Source organism: Lithobates pipiens, unplaced genomic scaffold (assembly GCF_037356315.1).
Source record: "Lithobates pipiens isolate NorthernLeopardFrog02 unplaced genomic scaffold, aLitPip1_a1.2 Scaffold_8, whole genome shotgun sequence".
Lineage (NCBI taxonomy): Eukaryota > Metazoa > Chordata > Amphibia > Anura > Ranidae > Lithobates > Lithobates pipiens.
In genome coordinates this window covers 288,317,753-288,336,452 of record NW_027507903.1, presented here as the reverse complement: position 1 = coordinate 288,336,452, position 18,700 = coordinate 288,317,753, and the positions used below count along the sequence as shown (strand labels likewise).

The 18,700-nt window shown below is 44.6% G+C and overlaps 1 protein-coding gene across 1 annotated transcript in view; it reads right to left on the bottom strand.

Moving 5' to 3' along the window:
* The window catches only part of CDC23 (cell division cycle 23), a 48,839-nt gene that overhangs the window by 16,092 nt on the left and 14,047 nt on the right, over window positions 1-18,700 (bottom strand). The window contains exons 4-6 of the mRNA XM_077472352.1: window positions 13,668-13,710; window positions 9,807-9,912; window positions 9,595-9,727 (exon numbers count right to left, since the gene is read on the bottom strand). Coding sequence (XP_077328478.1) covers window positions 9,595-9,727; window positions 9,807-9,912; window positions 13,668-13,710 — 282 coding nt within the window. The remainder of the gene's footprint in view (window positions 1-9,594; window positions 9,728-9,806; window positions 9,913-13,667; window positions 13,711-18,700) is intronic.

Sequence of the window (18,700 nt, the reverse complement as noted above, 5' to 3'; positions counted from 1 at the left end):
TTTAAGAGAAGCTGTTTTTCCAGCATGGGTAAAGCAGAGGTTTGTTTAAATATACCCTTGTCATGAGAAAGTCATGAAGGCTATCATTGCCAACATCTCTTACTGGACATAAACGTTCTCCAGCGGTCATGCTTTGGCTCCAATACTTTTTATGCCAATTAAAACATAACAAGTATAACAGAATTCATTATTTGCTAAATGATTATTACTTAGGAGCATTTATTTCAGACGCAATCAGGCAACTGTCTGTGTTTATCTAGGCTTTAATATTATACAGTGGGGAGAACAAGTATTTGATACACGGACACTTTTGCAGGTTTTCCTAATACATGCTTTGTAAGAGGTCTGTAATTTTTATCATAGGTATTCTTCAACTGTGAGAGACTAAATCCAAAAGCAAAAATACAGAAAATCACATTGTGTGATTTTTAAATAATTTGCATTTTATTGCACAAAGTATTTGATCACCTACCAACCAGTAACAATTCCACGTCTCTCTCAGACCTGTTATTTTTGCTTTAAGAAGCACTCCTGTTCTCCACTCATTACCTGTATTAACTGCACCTGTTTGAACTCGTTATCTATATAAAAGATACCTATCCACACACTCAATCGAACGGACTCCACCTTTCCACAATGGCCAAGACCAGAGAGCTGTCTAAGGACATCAGGGGTAAAATTGCAGACCTGCTCAAGGCTGGGATGGGCCACAGGACAATAGGCAAGCAGCTTGGTGAAAAAGGCAACAACTGTTAGCGCAATTATTAGAAAATGGAAGAAGTTCAAGATGACAGTCAATCTCCCTCTGTCTGGGGCTCCATGCAAGATCTCACCTCATGGGGCATCAATGATCATGAAGGTGGCGAGGGATCAGCCCAGAACTACATGGCAGGACCTGGTCAATGACCTGAAGAGAGCTGGGACCACAATCTCAAAGAAAACCATTAGTAACACACTATGCCGCCATGGATTAAAATCCTATAGCGCACACAAGGTCCCCCTGCTCAAGCCAGTGCATATCCAGGCCCGTCTGAAGTTTGCCAATGACCATCTGGATGATCCAGAGGAGGAATGGGAGAAGGTCATGTGGTCTGATGAGACAAAAATAGACCTTTTTGGTCTAAATGCCACTCGCCGTGTTTGGAGGAAGGATGATGAGTACAACCCCAAGAACACCATCCCAACCGTGAAGCACGGAGGTGGAAACATCATTGTTTGGGGCTGCTTTTCTGCAAAGGGGACAGGACGACTGCACCGTATTGAGGGGAGGATGGATAGGGCCATGTAATCACGAGATCTTGGCCAACAACGTCCTTCCCTCAGTAAAGCCCCATACACACTCAAAAAAAAATAAAAAATCAGATTTTCTGCAGATTTTTTTGTCTTCAGATTTACCAAAACCATGTAGTGCAAGGGCCTGACTGATTGCATACACACTGAAACTCCTAAGGTTTGACCTCATTATATGGTTTTGGTAAATCTGAAGGAAAAAAATCTGTAGAAAATCTGATAGTGTGTATGGGGCTCCAGAGCATTGAAGATGAGTCGTGGCTGGGTCTTCCTGCATGACAACGACCCAAAACACACAGCCAGGGCAACTAAGGAGTGGCTCCGTAACAAGCAACTCAAGGTCCTGGAGTGGCCTAGCCAGTCTCCAGACCTTAACCCAATAGAAAATCTTTGGAGAGAGCCGAAAGTTCGTACTTGCCCAGCAACAGCCTCGTAACCTGAAGGATCTGGAGAAAGTCTGTATTGAGGAGTTGGCGAAAATCCCTGCTGCAGTGTGTGCAAACCTGGTCAAGAACTACAGGAAACGTATTATCTCTGTAATTGCAAACAAATGTTTCTGTACCAAATATTAAGTTCTGCTTTTCTGATGTATCAAATACTTGTCATGCAACAAAATGCAAATTCATTTCTTAAAAATCTGTATTTTTGTTTGAGATCCCATCCCTCACAGTTGAAGAGTACCCATGATAAAAATTACAGACCTCTACCAGCTTTGCAAGTAGGGGTGCAATGGATCAAAAAAAAAAAACTCACGGATCGGATCATTTTTCGGATCAGCAAATAACTGAATTTGCAAAAACCTGTGAAAATTCCACCACCATATAGTCCCCACTGTAATATCCACGTCATCTCCCCCATTGTAATATTTCCTGAGCATGGCTGGGTATCGCCAAGTATGGCTGGGTATTACCGAGTATTGTAGGGTATGGCCAGGCATGGCAGAGTATTGGCAGGGTATGGAGGGATGGCTGTGACTGCAATTGTCACAGAGCAGCGCTGTGGGCACTACAGATGCAGCCCACAGCGCTGCTGCCATCCGATCTCTCCCCTCCACTGTGCAGATCTGTACACAGAGGGGAGAGAGGAACTGGCGTCATGACGGAGAGATCACATTGTAAACGCAGACGGGTGCACCAAGATGGCCGCCGCTCTGAACTAGCCCGAAGCTGTGGCCTTTCCCAATGCCGAGACCGTGGTGCGATCCGTGGATCGCAGCATGTGCCAATCGGATCAGGGATCGGTGACGATCCGTTGAACTTCTATTTGTAAGTAGAAAACCTGCAAAAATCGTCAGTGTATCAAATACTTGTTCTCCCCACTGCATAGGAGATTATACACTATATGACAAAGTCTATGGACACTTGACCAATATTTTCTTACACTATATTGCCAAATGCATTTGGACCACCTTCAAAATGTATGGAGTTCAGAGTGTTTCCACCAATAGGTTACTGTCACACTCCAATATAAAAAATAAATAAAAAAACCCCCTTCAAGAATAAAGACCGTTAAAGGCACAAAACCTGCATTATTACCCATGGTTTTGGAATGGGATGTTCAACAAACCCAAAAAGTTGTGTTGTCACTTGTATACTAATTTTTGGCCATATAGTGCATGAGTATTGAGTAGTCTTCTCTTCAGCCAACAGGTAAAGCTTTGGGCACTTTATGGTTTCTTTCCTTTGTTGTATAAAAGGGAAAAATAGGATTTTTGTACTCGCCATAAAATCCTTTTCTCTGAAGTTCATTGACGGACACAGCAGCTCTTCTTGATCTTAGGGTTATATCGCCCCTTTAGGAGAGGACTAGGCAGAAAGTGTTAAAACCAACAACACTTGCACAGTACTGCCCAGGGGGCGGTCCTACTGGCTATAACCCCTCATACCGAATCCAGCAGCTCAGTTCGTCAAAAGCAGTACAAACAGAAATAGGAGGGGTGGGTGCTGTGTCCATCAATGAACTTCAGAGAAAAGGATTTTACGGCGAGTACAAAAATCCTATTTTCTCAATCGTTCATTGACGGACACAGCAGCTCTTCTTGACCTTAGGGACGTCTCCAAGCAGTGTCAAAACAAGGGGTGGGAACAGCAAACAATAACTTCACCCAAAACAGCCAGAGCTCCTCAAAGGAGGAGTTGCAACCTTAAACAGCCACCTGCAAAACCTTGCAGCTGAAGCAAGCATCCGAAGATGCACTCACAACAACCTTGTAAAATCTAGTAAAAGTGTGAACGGAGGACTAGGTCGTCGCCTTACACACCTGGGAAACAGACGCTTGATGTTGGAAAGCCAAAAGAGGCACCAATTGCCCTGGTAGAATGTGCCATGATAGGAAAGGGAATCGCCTGTCCCCTTATGTCATAAGCCTGAACTACAGTCTGTCTGATCCACAGAGAGATGGTGGCCGATGAGACCACCAGTCCCTTCTTCGGCCCATCAAACAGCAAGTCCGACCTCCAAAAAGGAGCTGTAGCAGATACACCCGCAGAGCCCGGACCACCTCCAGGGAATGCAAGGCCACCTCTATAGGGTGTGATGGCTGAGGACATAAGGATGGAAGCACAATGTCCTCATTTAGATGAAAGGCCAAAACAACCTTTGGAAGAAACGAAGGCTGCGGATGAAGCACCGCCTTATCCTTGGAGGATCAAGTATGGAGACTTGCAAGACAAGGCCACCAACTCAGAAACCCTCCTAGCAGATGTAATGGCCACTAGAAAGACCACCTTCCCAGAGTGTCAATAAGGGAATCTCCTTAAGCACCATATTCAAAATCCCACGGAGGTAGCGGTGGCCAGATCGGAGGGGCCACATTTCAAACTCCCTGAACAAACATACTCACCAATGAATGAGCCGCCAAGGGTCGCTGAAAAAAAACAAAATGAGGATAGCCAAAACCGATATCTGCCCCTTAATGATGATTAATGCAAGTTTCTGATCCACTCCTCGCTGCAAAAACAGCAGGATCCTGGAAAGTGAAATGTACGTGGACGCTACCCCATCTCCTCACAAATGGAGATGTAGGCCTTCCATGTACGATGATAAATCTTCCAAGAAGATGACTTCTGTGCCCTCGGCATAGTGGATATTACCGAATCCAACAGACCTCGGTCCCTTAGCACCTGGCTTTCAACAGCCACACCATTAAAGCCAGTGACGGTAAAGCAGGATGAAATATTGGACCTTACGACAGAAGGTCCTCTCACATCGGCAGTCGCCAAGGAACATCCGCCACCATTCCTACTATGTCGGCGTACCACTTACACCGAGGCCAATCTGGGGGCAATCAGAATCACCAGAATCCCCTCAGGTTCCACTCTGCAAAGCAGATGTGGTAGAAGTTTGAGTGGGGGGGGCATACATAAGCCGATATTGCCCCCATGGAGCCACCAAGAAAGAAAGGACTCTCGCCTCTGAGTCGTCCAGAAGCAAGCCCAGGTACTCCAGGCGTTGAATGCCACGATTGCGATCCCTCGCTGCCTCAGAAAGCCAAAATTGGGGATAGCACCTTGGTGAAGACCCTTGGTGCTGACGCCAGGCCAAAGAGGAGAGCTACAAATTGGTAGTGCTCGTCCCCGACTGCAAATCGCAGAAACCTTTGATGCATATGGGGACATGCAAGTATGCATGCTTGATGTCCAGGGATGCCAGAAAATCCCCCCGATTGAGTGCAGTGACCACCGAGTGAACTGATTTCATCCTGAACCTTTGTACTTCCACAAAGCTGTTGAGGGCCCGGACATACCCCTCCCTTCTTTGGGACTACAAACAGATTGGAGTAGAAACCCTGAAACCTTTTCGGTGTCGGTACAGGTACTATCACCCCACGCAGCAGCAGGTCCTGTACTACCCCAAACAGGGCCCCCCGAGGAGCCAGAAAAAGATGAAGGTTGGAGGGAAAAAATCTGTTTGGCGGACATGAAAGAAATCCTATTTTGTAGCCTGACGAAACCAGTTTGCAGACCCACTGGTCAGAAAGCAGGGAGGCCCACCGAGCTTCAAACTCCCGAAGCCAACCCCCCACCCAAGAGTTGGGGCAGGGGCAAACTTTCATGCGGTAACAGATTTGTTTGCAGGCTTGTTTGGGTGCTTTTGTCCCTCAGCAGGCACCTTATCGGACTGGGCACACTTACCTACCGATCCCGGGCGGACGAAAAATCCACTTCCGAGTGGAAAAGGAGGGCCCTTGCCTACAGCGTGGCTCCTTAGCTTTCCTGGACTGTGGGAGCAATATACTCTTATCCCCAGTAACATTCTTAATAATGTCATCCAGCGAGGCGCCTGTGCTTTCTTAGATGTCTGGTCCGCAGACCAGCATTTCAGCCAAATCAGGCGACGTAGCACTACTGATACTGAGGCTAAGGCTCTAAAGCGCAAGGGTGCCGTATCTAAGGCCGCATCACAGACCTACTTAAGGCCCTGCACCAATTGGTCAGCCAGTTCCATGCAGACCGGGGAAGCCTGTTTCTCCAATTCATGGTGCAACAATTTAGCCCATTCAGTCAGCGTCTGTGATAGCGGGCCGTGGCTAACACTGGCAGCAATGCTGACCCCCACCACTGTAAAAATGGACCGGGAAACCGCCTCGGCCCTTCTGTCGGCAGGGTCCTTGAAAGCAGGAGTCCCGTCCACCGGAATCATGGTTACTTTATTTAAACTGGATACAGGGGGGGTGGGGGTCACCAATCGGAGATGTCCATTTCTTCAGGAAACTCTCCTCAAAGGGGTAACGCACCGCCATACGTTTCGGGCCTAAAAAGGTTTTCCCCATTCCTTGTAAATAAACTTATCAAAATAAGTTAGGTAAGGAAACACCTTAGGCGTGCGGGCCGGCTTGTGGGACCCGAAAGGGACTGACACCTCTGTAGGTCCCTGCATTAGCCTAAATTTTTAGGGTATCCTGCACTGCTGTAATAAGTGCTCCTACAAGCGACTTTTCCTGCGCTGACCCGGAGTCATCCTCACTGTCCAAATGGTCCTGGTCCGCATCCTCTGATACATCAGAGCAGGGGCTGCCAGTCACAGCATGTCCCGAGTCTGAAACGGAGCTTTCCCAGAAGATGGTGGGGGGGGGGGGGGGGGGGCTTTTTTTTTACCACCCCCTGCACCCGTACGCCACTTCCACCCTGGCAACAAGGCCTCCAGGACAGCGGGCAAAGCGTCCATAGGCACCACAGGTGCAGGGGAACCAGTTGCAATCACAGGAATGTCTGGGGAAGAAGTGCCAGCCTCTGACACCATGCTGACCCACACTCACCTGTCACCACTTAGGGACATAAGGCAAGGCACACAAAAGTCCACCCTCCTAGCCGCACAGACTGAGGGGCCCCCTGCAGGACTCACCACCCTAGTCCAGGTACTGCGTTGTGCTGCTGCTGCTGTCCGCTCTCCCCTGTGCCATCCACGAGGTGTCTGTGTGGAAGCGCGCTGTTCTAGAAGGAAACAAGCGCCCAGTGCTAGAGGCAAAACCCCATAAGGCTACTAGAAAATGGCCGCCTCAGCAAAAAACGTATGAGAGCGTCAAGAAAACGGCCGCCAAACTACTAGAAAATGGCTGAAGGCAAAAAAAAAAAAAAAAATGCTGTGGCTACCACAAAATGACCGCGGCCCCAGAAAAATGACCACGGAGCGCACGGCGGCCTCCCCACATGGCTCACACACCCACCGTGGCCCAGAAAAAAGGGAAGAGGAGGAGCGGACCCCCAACACAGCCCCCTGCCAGGACCCAAAGCCCCACCCCCAGGTAAGTGCACCGCACCCCCATGTGCCCTGTCAAACAGCGGCGCATGGGGAGCAGGGAAATGACAGGGAGAGTAGAAAGGGAGAGTGAGAGACCCCCTAGTCGACCTTCCAGGGAATGCCCAGCTGCTCCATCCTGCCGAGACAGGTGGAACCATACTTACCCCTCCTACAGGAACTGCTAGAAGCAATCCACAGACAGACCCATCAACCGAGCCTGAAGGGGTGGCTGCTGGCCACAGCACACTGTGACACAGACAGCAGTAGCCCGGTCATATGTGTGCCCCGAAGCATATGGCTCACCGGCCGCCCCTGGAATAGATGGGGCATGTCGTGGCCAACCCAGCGTGTAGCTAGGGCCTGCTTAAGCTCGATGGCCAGGCTGGGGAAGCCACAAGGATCTATATTATCCAGCCTGTCACCCAGCCCGGCTGTTGATTGTAGATCACAGGAATCAAAAATGCAGAAAAAGAAAAAAATTCCGGAGGACCAATGGTCCCATCGGCAGCCAGGTCCTTCTCCTATACTAGGCAAAAAAAAAAAAAAAAAACTGAGCTGCTGGATGTAGTATGAGGGGTTATAGACAGTAGGACCGACCCCTGGGCAGTACTGTGCAAGTGTTGCCTTTTTTAACACTTTCTGCCTACTCCTCTCCTAAGAGCCGGCTCACACAGGGGCAAAACGACTTCCAACGCGACTTTTGGAGGCAACTTGGACACGACTTGTCAACGCGACTTACAACACAACTTTAAGACGTCCCGGCCAGGCGACTTTTGCCGTGGCCAATCAAGGAATGAGCTCTCAAGGGGGAACTCCACGGCAATTTATTTTATTTTTTTAAACGGCGTGGGTTCCCCCTCCGGGAGCATACCGGGCCCTTAGGCCTGGTATGGATTTTAAGGGGAACCCCCTACGCCGAAAAAACGGCAGAGCGAGCCCGGGAGAAGACACCGGAGAGCGGGAGAAGCGGCCGAACAGAGCGGAGAAGTCGTCAGACGAAGACCCCCGGAGCTGCTTAATAAATGACTTTTAAAACTTGTGTTTTTATTGATATTTTTTTCCCCAGGTGAATGGGTAGGGGTACGATGTACCCCTTACTCATTCACATAGGGTGGGGGGCCGGGATCTGGGGGACCCCTTATTAAAGGGGGCTCCTGGATTCCGATAAGCCCCCCGCCCGCAGACCCCGACAACCAACGGCCAGGATTGTCGGGAAGAGGCCCTTGTCCTCATCAACATGGGAACAAGGTGCTTTGGGGTGGGGTGGCCGCAGGGTGCCCCCCTTCCCCAAAGCACCCGGTCCCCGTGTTGAGGGCACGCGGTGTGGTATGGTCCAGGAGGGGGGGCACTCGCTCGTCCCCATCCCCTTCCTGACCGGCCAGGCTTCATGCTCGGATAAAGGGTCTGGTATGGATCTGGGGGGGGGGGGACCCCCACGCTGTTTTTTCGGCGTAGGGGGTTCCCCTTAAAATCCATACTGGACCTAAGGGCCTCGTATGCTCCCGGAGGGGGGAACCCACACTGGATTTTTAAAATAAATTTGGCGTGGAGTTCCCTCTCGAGATAATTCCCTCTCGAGATAATTCTGTGAGAGTCACCTCAGTATAGACGGAGATCCGACTTGGAGGCGACTTCCATTGAAATCAATGGGTACCAGTCGCCTAGAAGTCAGATAGAAGTAGTACAGGAACCTTTTCTGAAGTAGGAGCGACTTCAGTAGTGTGCATCAAGACGGCTCTCATTCACTTACATTAATTTTTTACATGTAACGCGACTTGAGGCGACCTGAAGTTGGATCTGAGTTGCCCCTGTGTAAACCGGCTCTAAAGGGGCGATATAACCTTAAGGTCAAGAAGAGCTGCTGTGTCCGTCAATGAACGATAGAGAAATATTTTTAAGTAGATCAATGTATGAAACATCTCACACACACACACAAATGAATCACTTTATGGCTGGCTCGGTCCAATGTTTCAATCAGGCAGAATGAGCCTGAAGGGATGCAAATTTGCAATAGTTGTCCCTTTAGATAACCATATAGTCGCCATAATATAGAAAGCATTCTCCCTTGCAGTGGAACTACCACTGCACGGGTTAACTGCTTCTTTTTGTCTTGGGGACCGTGAAAAGCACTTTTACATACCTGATCATCGCTCCCCTAATTTCAGGCAGTGGACTGTTCCTCTGCTTCCCTTTGTCCAAGGAGGGGCTGTGGGCTCTACAGTGTATTCGATGACATTAGAGGGCATCTAACTGCCTTCTAGCATCCTGGAGGAAGCATGCAGGAGTGGAGGATTAAGTAAAAAGTATTTTCCGGGCCCCTAGACAAAAGGAACATTTAACCCTTGCAGTGCATGGGCAGCCCCATGCACAGGAGGATTTTTACCTTTTCTCATAGTTAAAAAGGTTTACCTTGTAAAACAAAATGTATACTTAATGTAAAAACAGAAAAAGCGCATTGGGTTAAAAACTAAAACAAGATTGACCCACAACCATTACAGATCCTTTTCAATCACTCAAGCATTCAAACACAACTGACTTTCAGGTGCGCCAAGTAATATTCTTTACCATTTCTTTGTCTGTAATTAGGTTGCAAAGCTCTAGCCATGTTCCCCAGTGCAATGGCAAGACGTGTGTCGCTTCCACAAAAACATCCAAAGCTTCTTTAACCAGGTCCAGTTTCCGCAAAACGACCCCATATCTAAACACAGAAAACAACTATGATGCCTGGAAGATTATTCATGGCTACAGGAAAGAACATAGGTTGTCTCGTGACTTACAGATAAAGTCCAAATCCATCCAGCTCTCTGGCTTTGTGCTTCTTACTAAGCTCTACTCGAAGCTCACGAAGAGCCTCATTCTTCACCTGGCCTTTCTCCAGAGGACCTGGGAAAAGATGGTTATATTCCCTGTCAGTTTTTTTGCTTTGTGCCCCATTGAGAAAAAGTCCCTTTACTTTTTTCCTGGTGACACAACAAGAAGGGAGTGGATAGATCCTTTTAGATGATTTTTGTTAGAACTGATGTCCCTACTGGAAAATTAGTAGATCAGTAGTCAATTTAGTGGAAAAAGTAAGCAAACTAGGGCAAAATGAAATGTAATGCAACTTTTCTAACCTTTAAAAATTGCCCAATTGCTTATAATTTGTGCATTTTATTAAAGGAGAAGTGTGCACTAAAAAAAAAAAAAAAAAAATACATACTTACCTCCCTGCTGCTGTAGCATTGGTCTGATGCTGAACATGACCGCTGATCGCTCATTTCTTGATTAATTCTGACCAGGAGTGGTGACTGTTAGTCACTGCTTTCTAAACTGCACCCCCCAGCGCTCACTGGAGTGACAGGCTGTGCAGGGGGAAAGGAGCACTGAGAGGCTAAGCCAGCTGGCAAGCCGAGGGGGGGGGGGGGTTTCTGTGACTTCAGAAGGCAGCAGCCCCCCGCCAGTTGATTCTGGATCACAGGAGAGCACAAGTGCACTCGTCATCCACAAGGGAAGTGGGACCGAAAAAACTCTTGCCATACTTCTCTTTTAAAGTAACCATGTGCATAATACTAAATTATTGTAAACTATATTGTTGCATCATACAAATAACGAAAACTGAATACAGGTTATATGATTAATAAGCCAGCCATTGACCGGAGAGGAGGAAGCTGTCCCTGCCAGGGGAACAGCGATTACCGCTATAACAGCCGCGTATAGCACTGCTATAACAGCAACAATCGTGTGTAAAATCCAACATACTGGTTGTACCTGTATTGAATCGATAAACTTGGGTACATTCAGCCTGCCCATACATTGTTCAAGCCTCAGCCGATCCCTGCTGAAGCAGCTGAGATTCAAACCATCTATGGCCAACTATACTTGCTCACATGTTTGCAATACACACTCTCCTCACACCAATCAAATGCACAGTACATCATCACGGTTACAGATAAAATTATACAGAATTAAACACCTGTCAAGTTTTTATTGCCATCTGTGTCCCCACTAGGAAGATTTGCATTTCTATTAAGCACTTGTGACAAATATCACTGTGACTGAAAAGCAGAGAAAACCCTACATTTTGAGTGGTCACAACACTAGGAGTGAAATTCTTCAAATAGGGACCTTATTCCACTGACAACTATCTAAAGCTAGCCTATTGTTCAGATCCGAGACACCGGATGAAATTCACGGAGTGGACAGCCCCATTGGCTGCCTCCCACTGGACGGGTCTCAAAGCAGCCAGGCAGAATATTGTAGGCTGAACAGCGGCTACAACTAATCAGACACAGCTGCTGTTGATATAGTTCATGTGCAATGTATATAGTTTACAGGCAGCCCTAAGAGGACATCTTCCTTATTTTGGAGAGATTTCCACTCTCCTGTTTCATCTCGGAGACAGGAAGTGAAGAGAAAGCACCGCAAGGCGACACAGACAGCCAAAAATAAAGTGACGGGGAATTTAACTATTTCCTACTCTATCCAATACTAGAAATAAAGTTTTGGCTACACACAAAACACACTTAAAATCCATGGATGAAAAAGCAATTCATGTATGTGAAGCTCAAATGAGGCTTCTCGTGCCTCCAATGATTCCAATAACATGCATTTCAATGGCACAATCCTTATACATTAGATATACACACAGTAACTTTCTCATGGTATATATGCTGAATATAGATAGATTGGACATAAAAGGATGAAACGTCAGTTTAAAAGAGCCTTTATAGTTCCCCTTTAAAGATGACACTACAGTGTAAAAAATCATGCGGGACTGGGATGCGATAGTGAGAACTGGCATGTAGTGCATTTTATTTTATTTTTTATGTAATCACTAACATGCTGATCATGTCACAGCATTTATTGAACTACAGGTTTTGATGATGAATACTCTTCAGTGAAACCGGAGTGTGCAAAATCTGATGCAGCTCTGTTTAATCAGCTTTTTTTTTCCTAGCTTAATTGAACAAGCTGAAGTAAAGCTGGCCATACACCTATAGATTTTCTATGGTTAGATGGAAAAAGTGGGAGATAACTCCATCTACACAGTTTAGCGAACATGGAGAAATCTGTTGCACTTTTTCTATCCAACCATAGAAAATCTGCAGATAATCTATAGGTGTATGGCCAGCTTTAGACAATGATTGACTACCATGCACAGCTTCACCAGATTTTGTACACTTCGGTTTTAGTAAATCAACCCCAATTGGCCTTTCACAGTGCTAGTGGGTGGTTGTGTTGCATAAATAGTAACCTCAGTGGGGTGGATTTACTAAAAGCAAACAGACTGTGCACTTTGCAAGTGCAATTGCACTTATTTTCCACAGAGCTTAGTGAATGTAGTAAAGCTCTGCTGGTTTCTATTATCCAATCAGATGCAAACAAAAATACTGCTTTTTTTATTTTATTTTTTTCCTTGCAACTGATTGGGTATTTTTTTACAAAGCAAAGCTTCACTACATTTACTATGCTCTGGCAAAAATGAATGCTACTGCACTTCCAAAGTGCAGCCTATTTGCCTTTAGTAAATCCACCCCAGTGTGTATTTAATCAAAAAGGAAAATAACAAACTAAACATATAAGTAAAACCGGTAACTGATTGTCAGAGTATTGCTTTTAAAACCATTATAAAAAAGGCAATGTGTATATTTTTTCACTCACATTCATAAATATAAAAAAAAAATTCTTAAACGTATTCGAATTTGATGGATATTTTGCTGCTGGAAACATGAAGACTATGGAAGAATGGGTCATAAATACATAGTTCAACTATTTTCATGCGTGTTTTTTTTTGTAGCCTCCTTGGCGGTATGATTATGTTAGATTTTTGCGTCTCAAAGCGGTACATTGTTTTGCATAGAAATTTGGTGTTTTATATTGTAGGCCTGTAATTCTTAGCAATCACACTTAAATCTGTCCAAACAAGAGTTTAGTAGATATCCCGGGTATGAAAGTTTGAAGCAAAAAATCATAAATTATAATACAGAACTATAAATAATTATAAAAAATAATATAATAATAAAATGAATTATCCTACGATTCACTATCGCGCAATTTTGCAAGTGTTCTAATGTATTATCACTGTTTTCTAGCTGGTCTAAAACCACTTGACGTATTGGTTGCTATGGACAATCTCAAGTTTCCAGGCAGAAAGAACAGTATACATAATATAAAACTCATGCAGGGCACTGGACAAAGCACTAGGGACAAAAGGGATGTGAAATTATTTCATACAGTAATGTAATCTGTAAGATTACAGTGTACTGTATGCGTTATATATTTTAAATTTTTTGAATTTGCAGCCAGGCTCTGCCCCGTGCGTCATGACGCTCGCAGAGAACGGAGCCCAGCACACAAGTACACTGCACCAGGATCCTGCAATGCAATCCTGAGTGTGACTCGGGGATACCGCTAATGGTACTGAGATTTAACCCCAAGCCACACTCGGAAAACCGTCAGAGAGGTTAAAAAATGTGTTCAATCGCATCATTGTATGTGGTTCACAAATTAGAAATAACATTATTGAAGCTTATGCTAGGGGTGTAGGGTACGGAAAAGGTTGGGAACTATTAATACAGCAAGATATATGTAAAGTTTTAGGAAAAAACTAAAATACAGGCCATCAAGCACTGCCACAAACTGTATAACAAAATGCTTACCCAAACTATCTACAGTTTCATCATCTTTCTTCTTCTCTCCAGACTAGAGGAAACAATGGTAATCATAATTAGCTGCAGTAGTTATTTACAAGATAGCCATATATAAATTCATGTTTGCTAAAACTGAAAACATTAAAATGTACATTTAATACGACTAGCTCTATTTAAAACAAAATGATCAGCTCCCCGTATAAAAGAAATAAATACTTACCTGTCCTGATGATCTCCACTTCGCTGCTTACTAAAAATATCTTCAGTAATCTGTACACTTCTGAGTGTAGGATGTCTGAACCCCATTTGCCCTTTGTGGTTACATCCTTCAGCCCTATTGTCCTGAAGTGACACAGTGTCTGAGTGCAACGGGGGACACCAGCATTTAACACTGCTGTGTTTGATAATGAACATTCTTCAGCACAGCTTGGATCTTCAAAAAAGCAGAGTTTGGCAGTGTGGACAGCTGTATTAAAAATCCCCACTTGCTTTTGAGGTACTCCCAGCACTCATTTTAATACTCACTGTTCCTTGGAAAGCAAGTTCCACGTACACTGCAAAGCATTTCACCAAGACATGTTCCTAGCAAGATGCTTGGTACTGCACTCTGTTTAACTACCATACACAAGTGCACACCCTAGACATGTTGCTTGGGGTGTTCAATAAAAGCTCAAATAAATCAGACAGTGACCATATTCACCTATCCTCATCAACCTCAGCAGTACTATTCATTAAAAATGTGTGCATTTGTAGTCATTTTTTGTTTTTTTATCCCAAAAGAAAGGAAAAAAAATAAAAAATCCACAGCATCAAAAACCTCTTAAAGCGGTTGTATAGTCTTTTTTTCAGTTTTACTTACAGGTAAGCCTATAATAAGGCTTACCTGTAGGTTAAAAAAAAAAAAAAAAAATCTCCTAAACCTGTATGGTTTAGGAGATATTCCCCTGGCAATGAGCCGCTGATTGCAGCGGCGCATGCGCATAGGGGTTTCTCGGCTGGAAGCCCGGCAGACCCGAACCCTGCTGGAAAAAAATCACTCACAGTGCCGGAGCCGCGATATCTGGAAGAAACGCAGAGGGAACATGTCAGCTCCCTTGGCGTGTATCGGGCGAGATATAGGGGCCTCGTTCTAAGGTAAGCATTTCATAATGAGCTAGTATGTGCATACTAGATCATTATGCCTTTTCCCTTGCAGGTATGAAAAAAATAAAATAAATTTTCAGCGGGTTTACTACCGCTTTAAATCTTGATTAAAGCGGTAGTAAAAAACAAAAAAATTAATAAATACATAAATTACGATGATCAAGTGCAGTGTTTTAATTTTTGAATCTATATAGTGTGACGGTGTGGAGGTAATTTACTAAAACTAGAGAGTGCAAAATCTGGTGCAACTCTGCATAACACACCAATCAGCTTCTGGGTTTTATTACCAAGGCTTAATTGAACAAGCTGAAGTTAGAACCCAGCCACCATGCACAGCTGCACCAGATTATGAGTGCAAGTGTTTTAGTAAATCGTAAATTAGTGGATCGTCACCATTACTAGTAAATAAAATAATAAAAATGCCATAAATCTAGGCCCTATTTTGTAGACGCAATAACTTTTGCGCAAACCAATTTATGCTTATTACGATTTTTATTACCAAAAATATGTAAAAGAATATATATTGGCCTAAACTGAGGGGAAAAAAAAAAGTTTTTGAAAAATATTGGGGATATAGCAAAAAATACAAAAGATTACCTTTTTTTAAAATTGACGCTTTTTTTGTTTATAGCACAAAAAAATAAAATAAATAAACACCCGCAGAGATGATCAAATACTGTATCATCAAAAGAAAGCTTTATTTGTGGGGGGGGGGGGGGGGACGTTAATTTTGTTTGGGTACAGCGTCGCATGACCGCCCAATTGTCAGTTAAAGCGACGCAGTGCTGCATCGCAAAAAATGGCCTGTCATTGAGCAGCCAAATCTTCCGGGGGGGCTGAAGTAGTTAAAAACAAACAGTTAAAATACACATGTGAGAGCCTTACATGTCAAAGGATTTGTAATTCTGTCCAGCCACATCTGTCAAACCGAACAGCCAGGAGGGCTAGACTACTTCAAGTGTTAAGATTAAGAAATACAGTGGTGTCACTTTAGTTTAGTCAGCCTGCTGACTAGATAAGAAAGAAGCATACATAAGCACCAAGTCAGCAACTCTGCATGTAGCAGAGTCCAATTACCTAGATGTTCTGCCCCTCTCTCTTCCAGCTCAAATGCTGATGTGTGATGAAGAACAGGGGATGAAGAAATATTTAGGTATGTATGCTAGTGTTATGTTAAAATACATGTAACAGTGAAATCTCTAGTAAATATGGCGATTTACCTGTACAAGCACACATCTCTCCCGGGGTTGTCCTAAGAAATTCCACAAAAGTTTGAATATATGGCTTGATTCCTCTAATACTTAAATATTAGGCCTCATGCACACGGACGTTTTTACAGCCGCTTTTTTGAGCGTTTTTTGCAGCTTAAAAATGCCTGTCCATGTTAGTCTATGGCTTCATACCCACCTAGGCGTTTTTGAGCTGCAATTGGCATAGGCGTTTTTAAGCTGTAAAAAAAACCCCAGGACCAGTGCGTTCCGTGGCGCGAAGCTAGAGCTGTAAAAACGCGAATCGCGGAAAAACGCGCAAAAACGCGAAACATATTTTCTTTGTTTTCTGAGTGCTATAGCCAAGAGATGTTTCTTTAAAAAACGCTACTTAACGTTAAAAAACGCGCAAAAACGCCAATGCAAAACGCGGTAAAAATCGCGTTTTTAACGCCGATTTTTCCAGGCGTCGGAGCTAGCTTTGCAGCCAGTTTTTTAAAACGTCCGTGTGCATGAGCACTTAAACTTTTTTCTAGCTTTTCTGATGGCCTAGGACAGTGATGGCAAACCTTGGCACCCCAGATGTTTTGGAACTACGTTTCCCATGATGCTCCTGTGCTCTGTGGTATAGATGAGCATCATGGGAAATGTAGTTCCAAAACATCTGGGGTGCCAAGGTTCGCCATCACTGGCCTAGGACATCTTAGTTCTACACTTGGATTATGTCTGTCATTTAAGTTTTTATATTCTTATGGTGCTTGGCTCTCCAATGCATTCTTGGCTGCCTCCTAAATTTCAAGAGACATAATTTTTCCTCTGACAGTGTCCTTCCTTGCTTCTGAGCAGGTCTTGTCACCCTGTGTGGCGACTGTTTGAATGTACTGTTCTTGTTTTAAGTTGGGTTTACACCTTTGCACGATTTTAGCAGGGTACGCCAAAGGAGGTTCCGTGTTACAACACTCTTTGCTAAGCTAAAAAAAAAAAAAAAAAAAAAAATATACATACAATAATGGGGATGTAGGTGGTAAAGAAAGCAGACTTCCATCTACCTAGTTTCTTAATACGTGGTCCGTTACTCCATGTTGGGAGGCAGCTGAGGCTGCTCCAAACCGGAAGGAATGTCCAGAGAACTAACTGGGGTTGAAGCCCAAGTTGCTTAGGAGGATCTTGACATGCTTGACAAACTGGCTGCCACTGAGGGTGCTGGTTAGAAAGGGTAGCAATGGGCTATCTTCAGATTGGCTGGTTAGTAAGGACAGTAGTCAGTCGAGGACTGTCACTGGGCACCAGGTATTGTTAGTCTGAAACAGGCTGATGTCAACCCCAGTGCCAGTATTTTGCACTTTGTTGACTGTGAGATGAAGGGTGTAATGGATCGAAAAGCGAGTCAGGTGGCGTCAGAGCAGGGTCGGACTACCAGAGGTGCTGACGGTAAATTCACTAGGTCGTAGAACCGTAGAAGGCCAGGTAGATGGCCACTCAGATGACAAGGCTGGGCAAAGCCCCAAAAGGGAGAACGAGTAAGGATTTCAAACATGTCCCTGAAGATGGCACTCGTGATAGGTAGGCGTTTGCCACTGGCTACAGGTTGGGGCTTCTGTATGTCTCGTAGGAGTGACTTAACTGCATGGGCCAAGAATACTGACAGTTTACTGGGGTTCTGTAATAACAGAAAATGCTGGACTACGGCCAGGTATAGCATGATGGTGTTGTGAGCAAGGGCTAGCTGGGTATGGCAATAGGATTTGAAGGCTAGGACGTGTCTAATGTCGCCTATCGCTGCTCCAGGGCAAGAGGCCAAAAACTTGCGGCAAGCATTCCAAGCAGTGTGATAGGCCTGCAGTGTGTTGCATGCCAAGGATTCGTTGATGAGCTGGGTTGCGTTGGCAAGGTGTGATTTTAATCCATCATCAGCAACGACCAGGATGGGACAGGAGGAGTAGTCTTTGGTTCAGCTCCAGCTAGAAAAACAAGGTAAGGTTGAAACGGGACAGCGCATCATCAGCGATATTGTATTTGCCTGGAACATGTCTTCAGAAAAATTAACCCTTTCATGACTAAGCCTATTTTTTGGAATTTGGTGTTTACAAGTTAAAATCCATATTTTTTGCTAGAAAATTACTTCGAACCCCCCAAACATTATATATATATTTTTAGCAGAGACTCTAGAGAATAAAACGGCGATTGTTGCAATATTTTATGTCACACGGTATTTGTGCAGCGGTGTTTTAAATGCAACTTTTTGGGAAAAGGGACACTTTCATGAATAAAAAACAAACAAAACAGTAAAATTAGCCCAATTTTTTGCGTAATGTGAAAGATAATGTTACGCCGAGTAAATAGATACCAAACATGTCACACTTTATAATTGCGCGCACTTGTGGATTGACGACAAAGTACGGTACCTAAAAATCTCAATAGGCGACGCTTTAAACATTTTTTACGGTTACCAGGTTAGCGTTGCAGAGGAGGTCTAGTGCTAGAATTATTGCTCTCGCTCTGACGATCGCGGCGATACCTCACATGTGTGATTTGAACACCGTTTACATACGCGGGCGCGACTTCCGTATGCGTTTTCTTTGCTTCGCGAGCTCGCGGGGACGGCGGGCGCTTTAAAAAAAACATTTTTTATTTTTTTATTTATTTTATTTTAAAATGACTAAAAATTGTTTTTTTTTTTTGTTTTTTTTA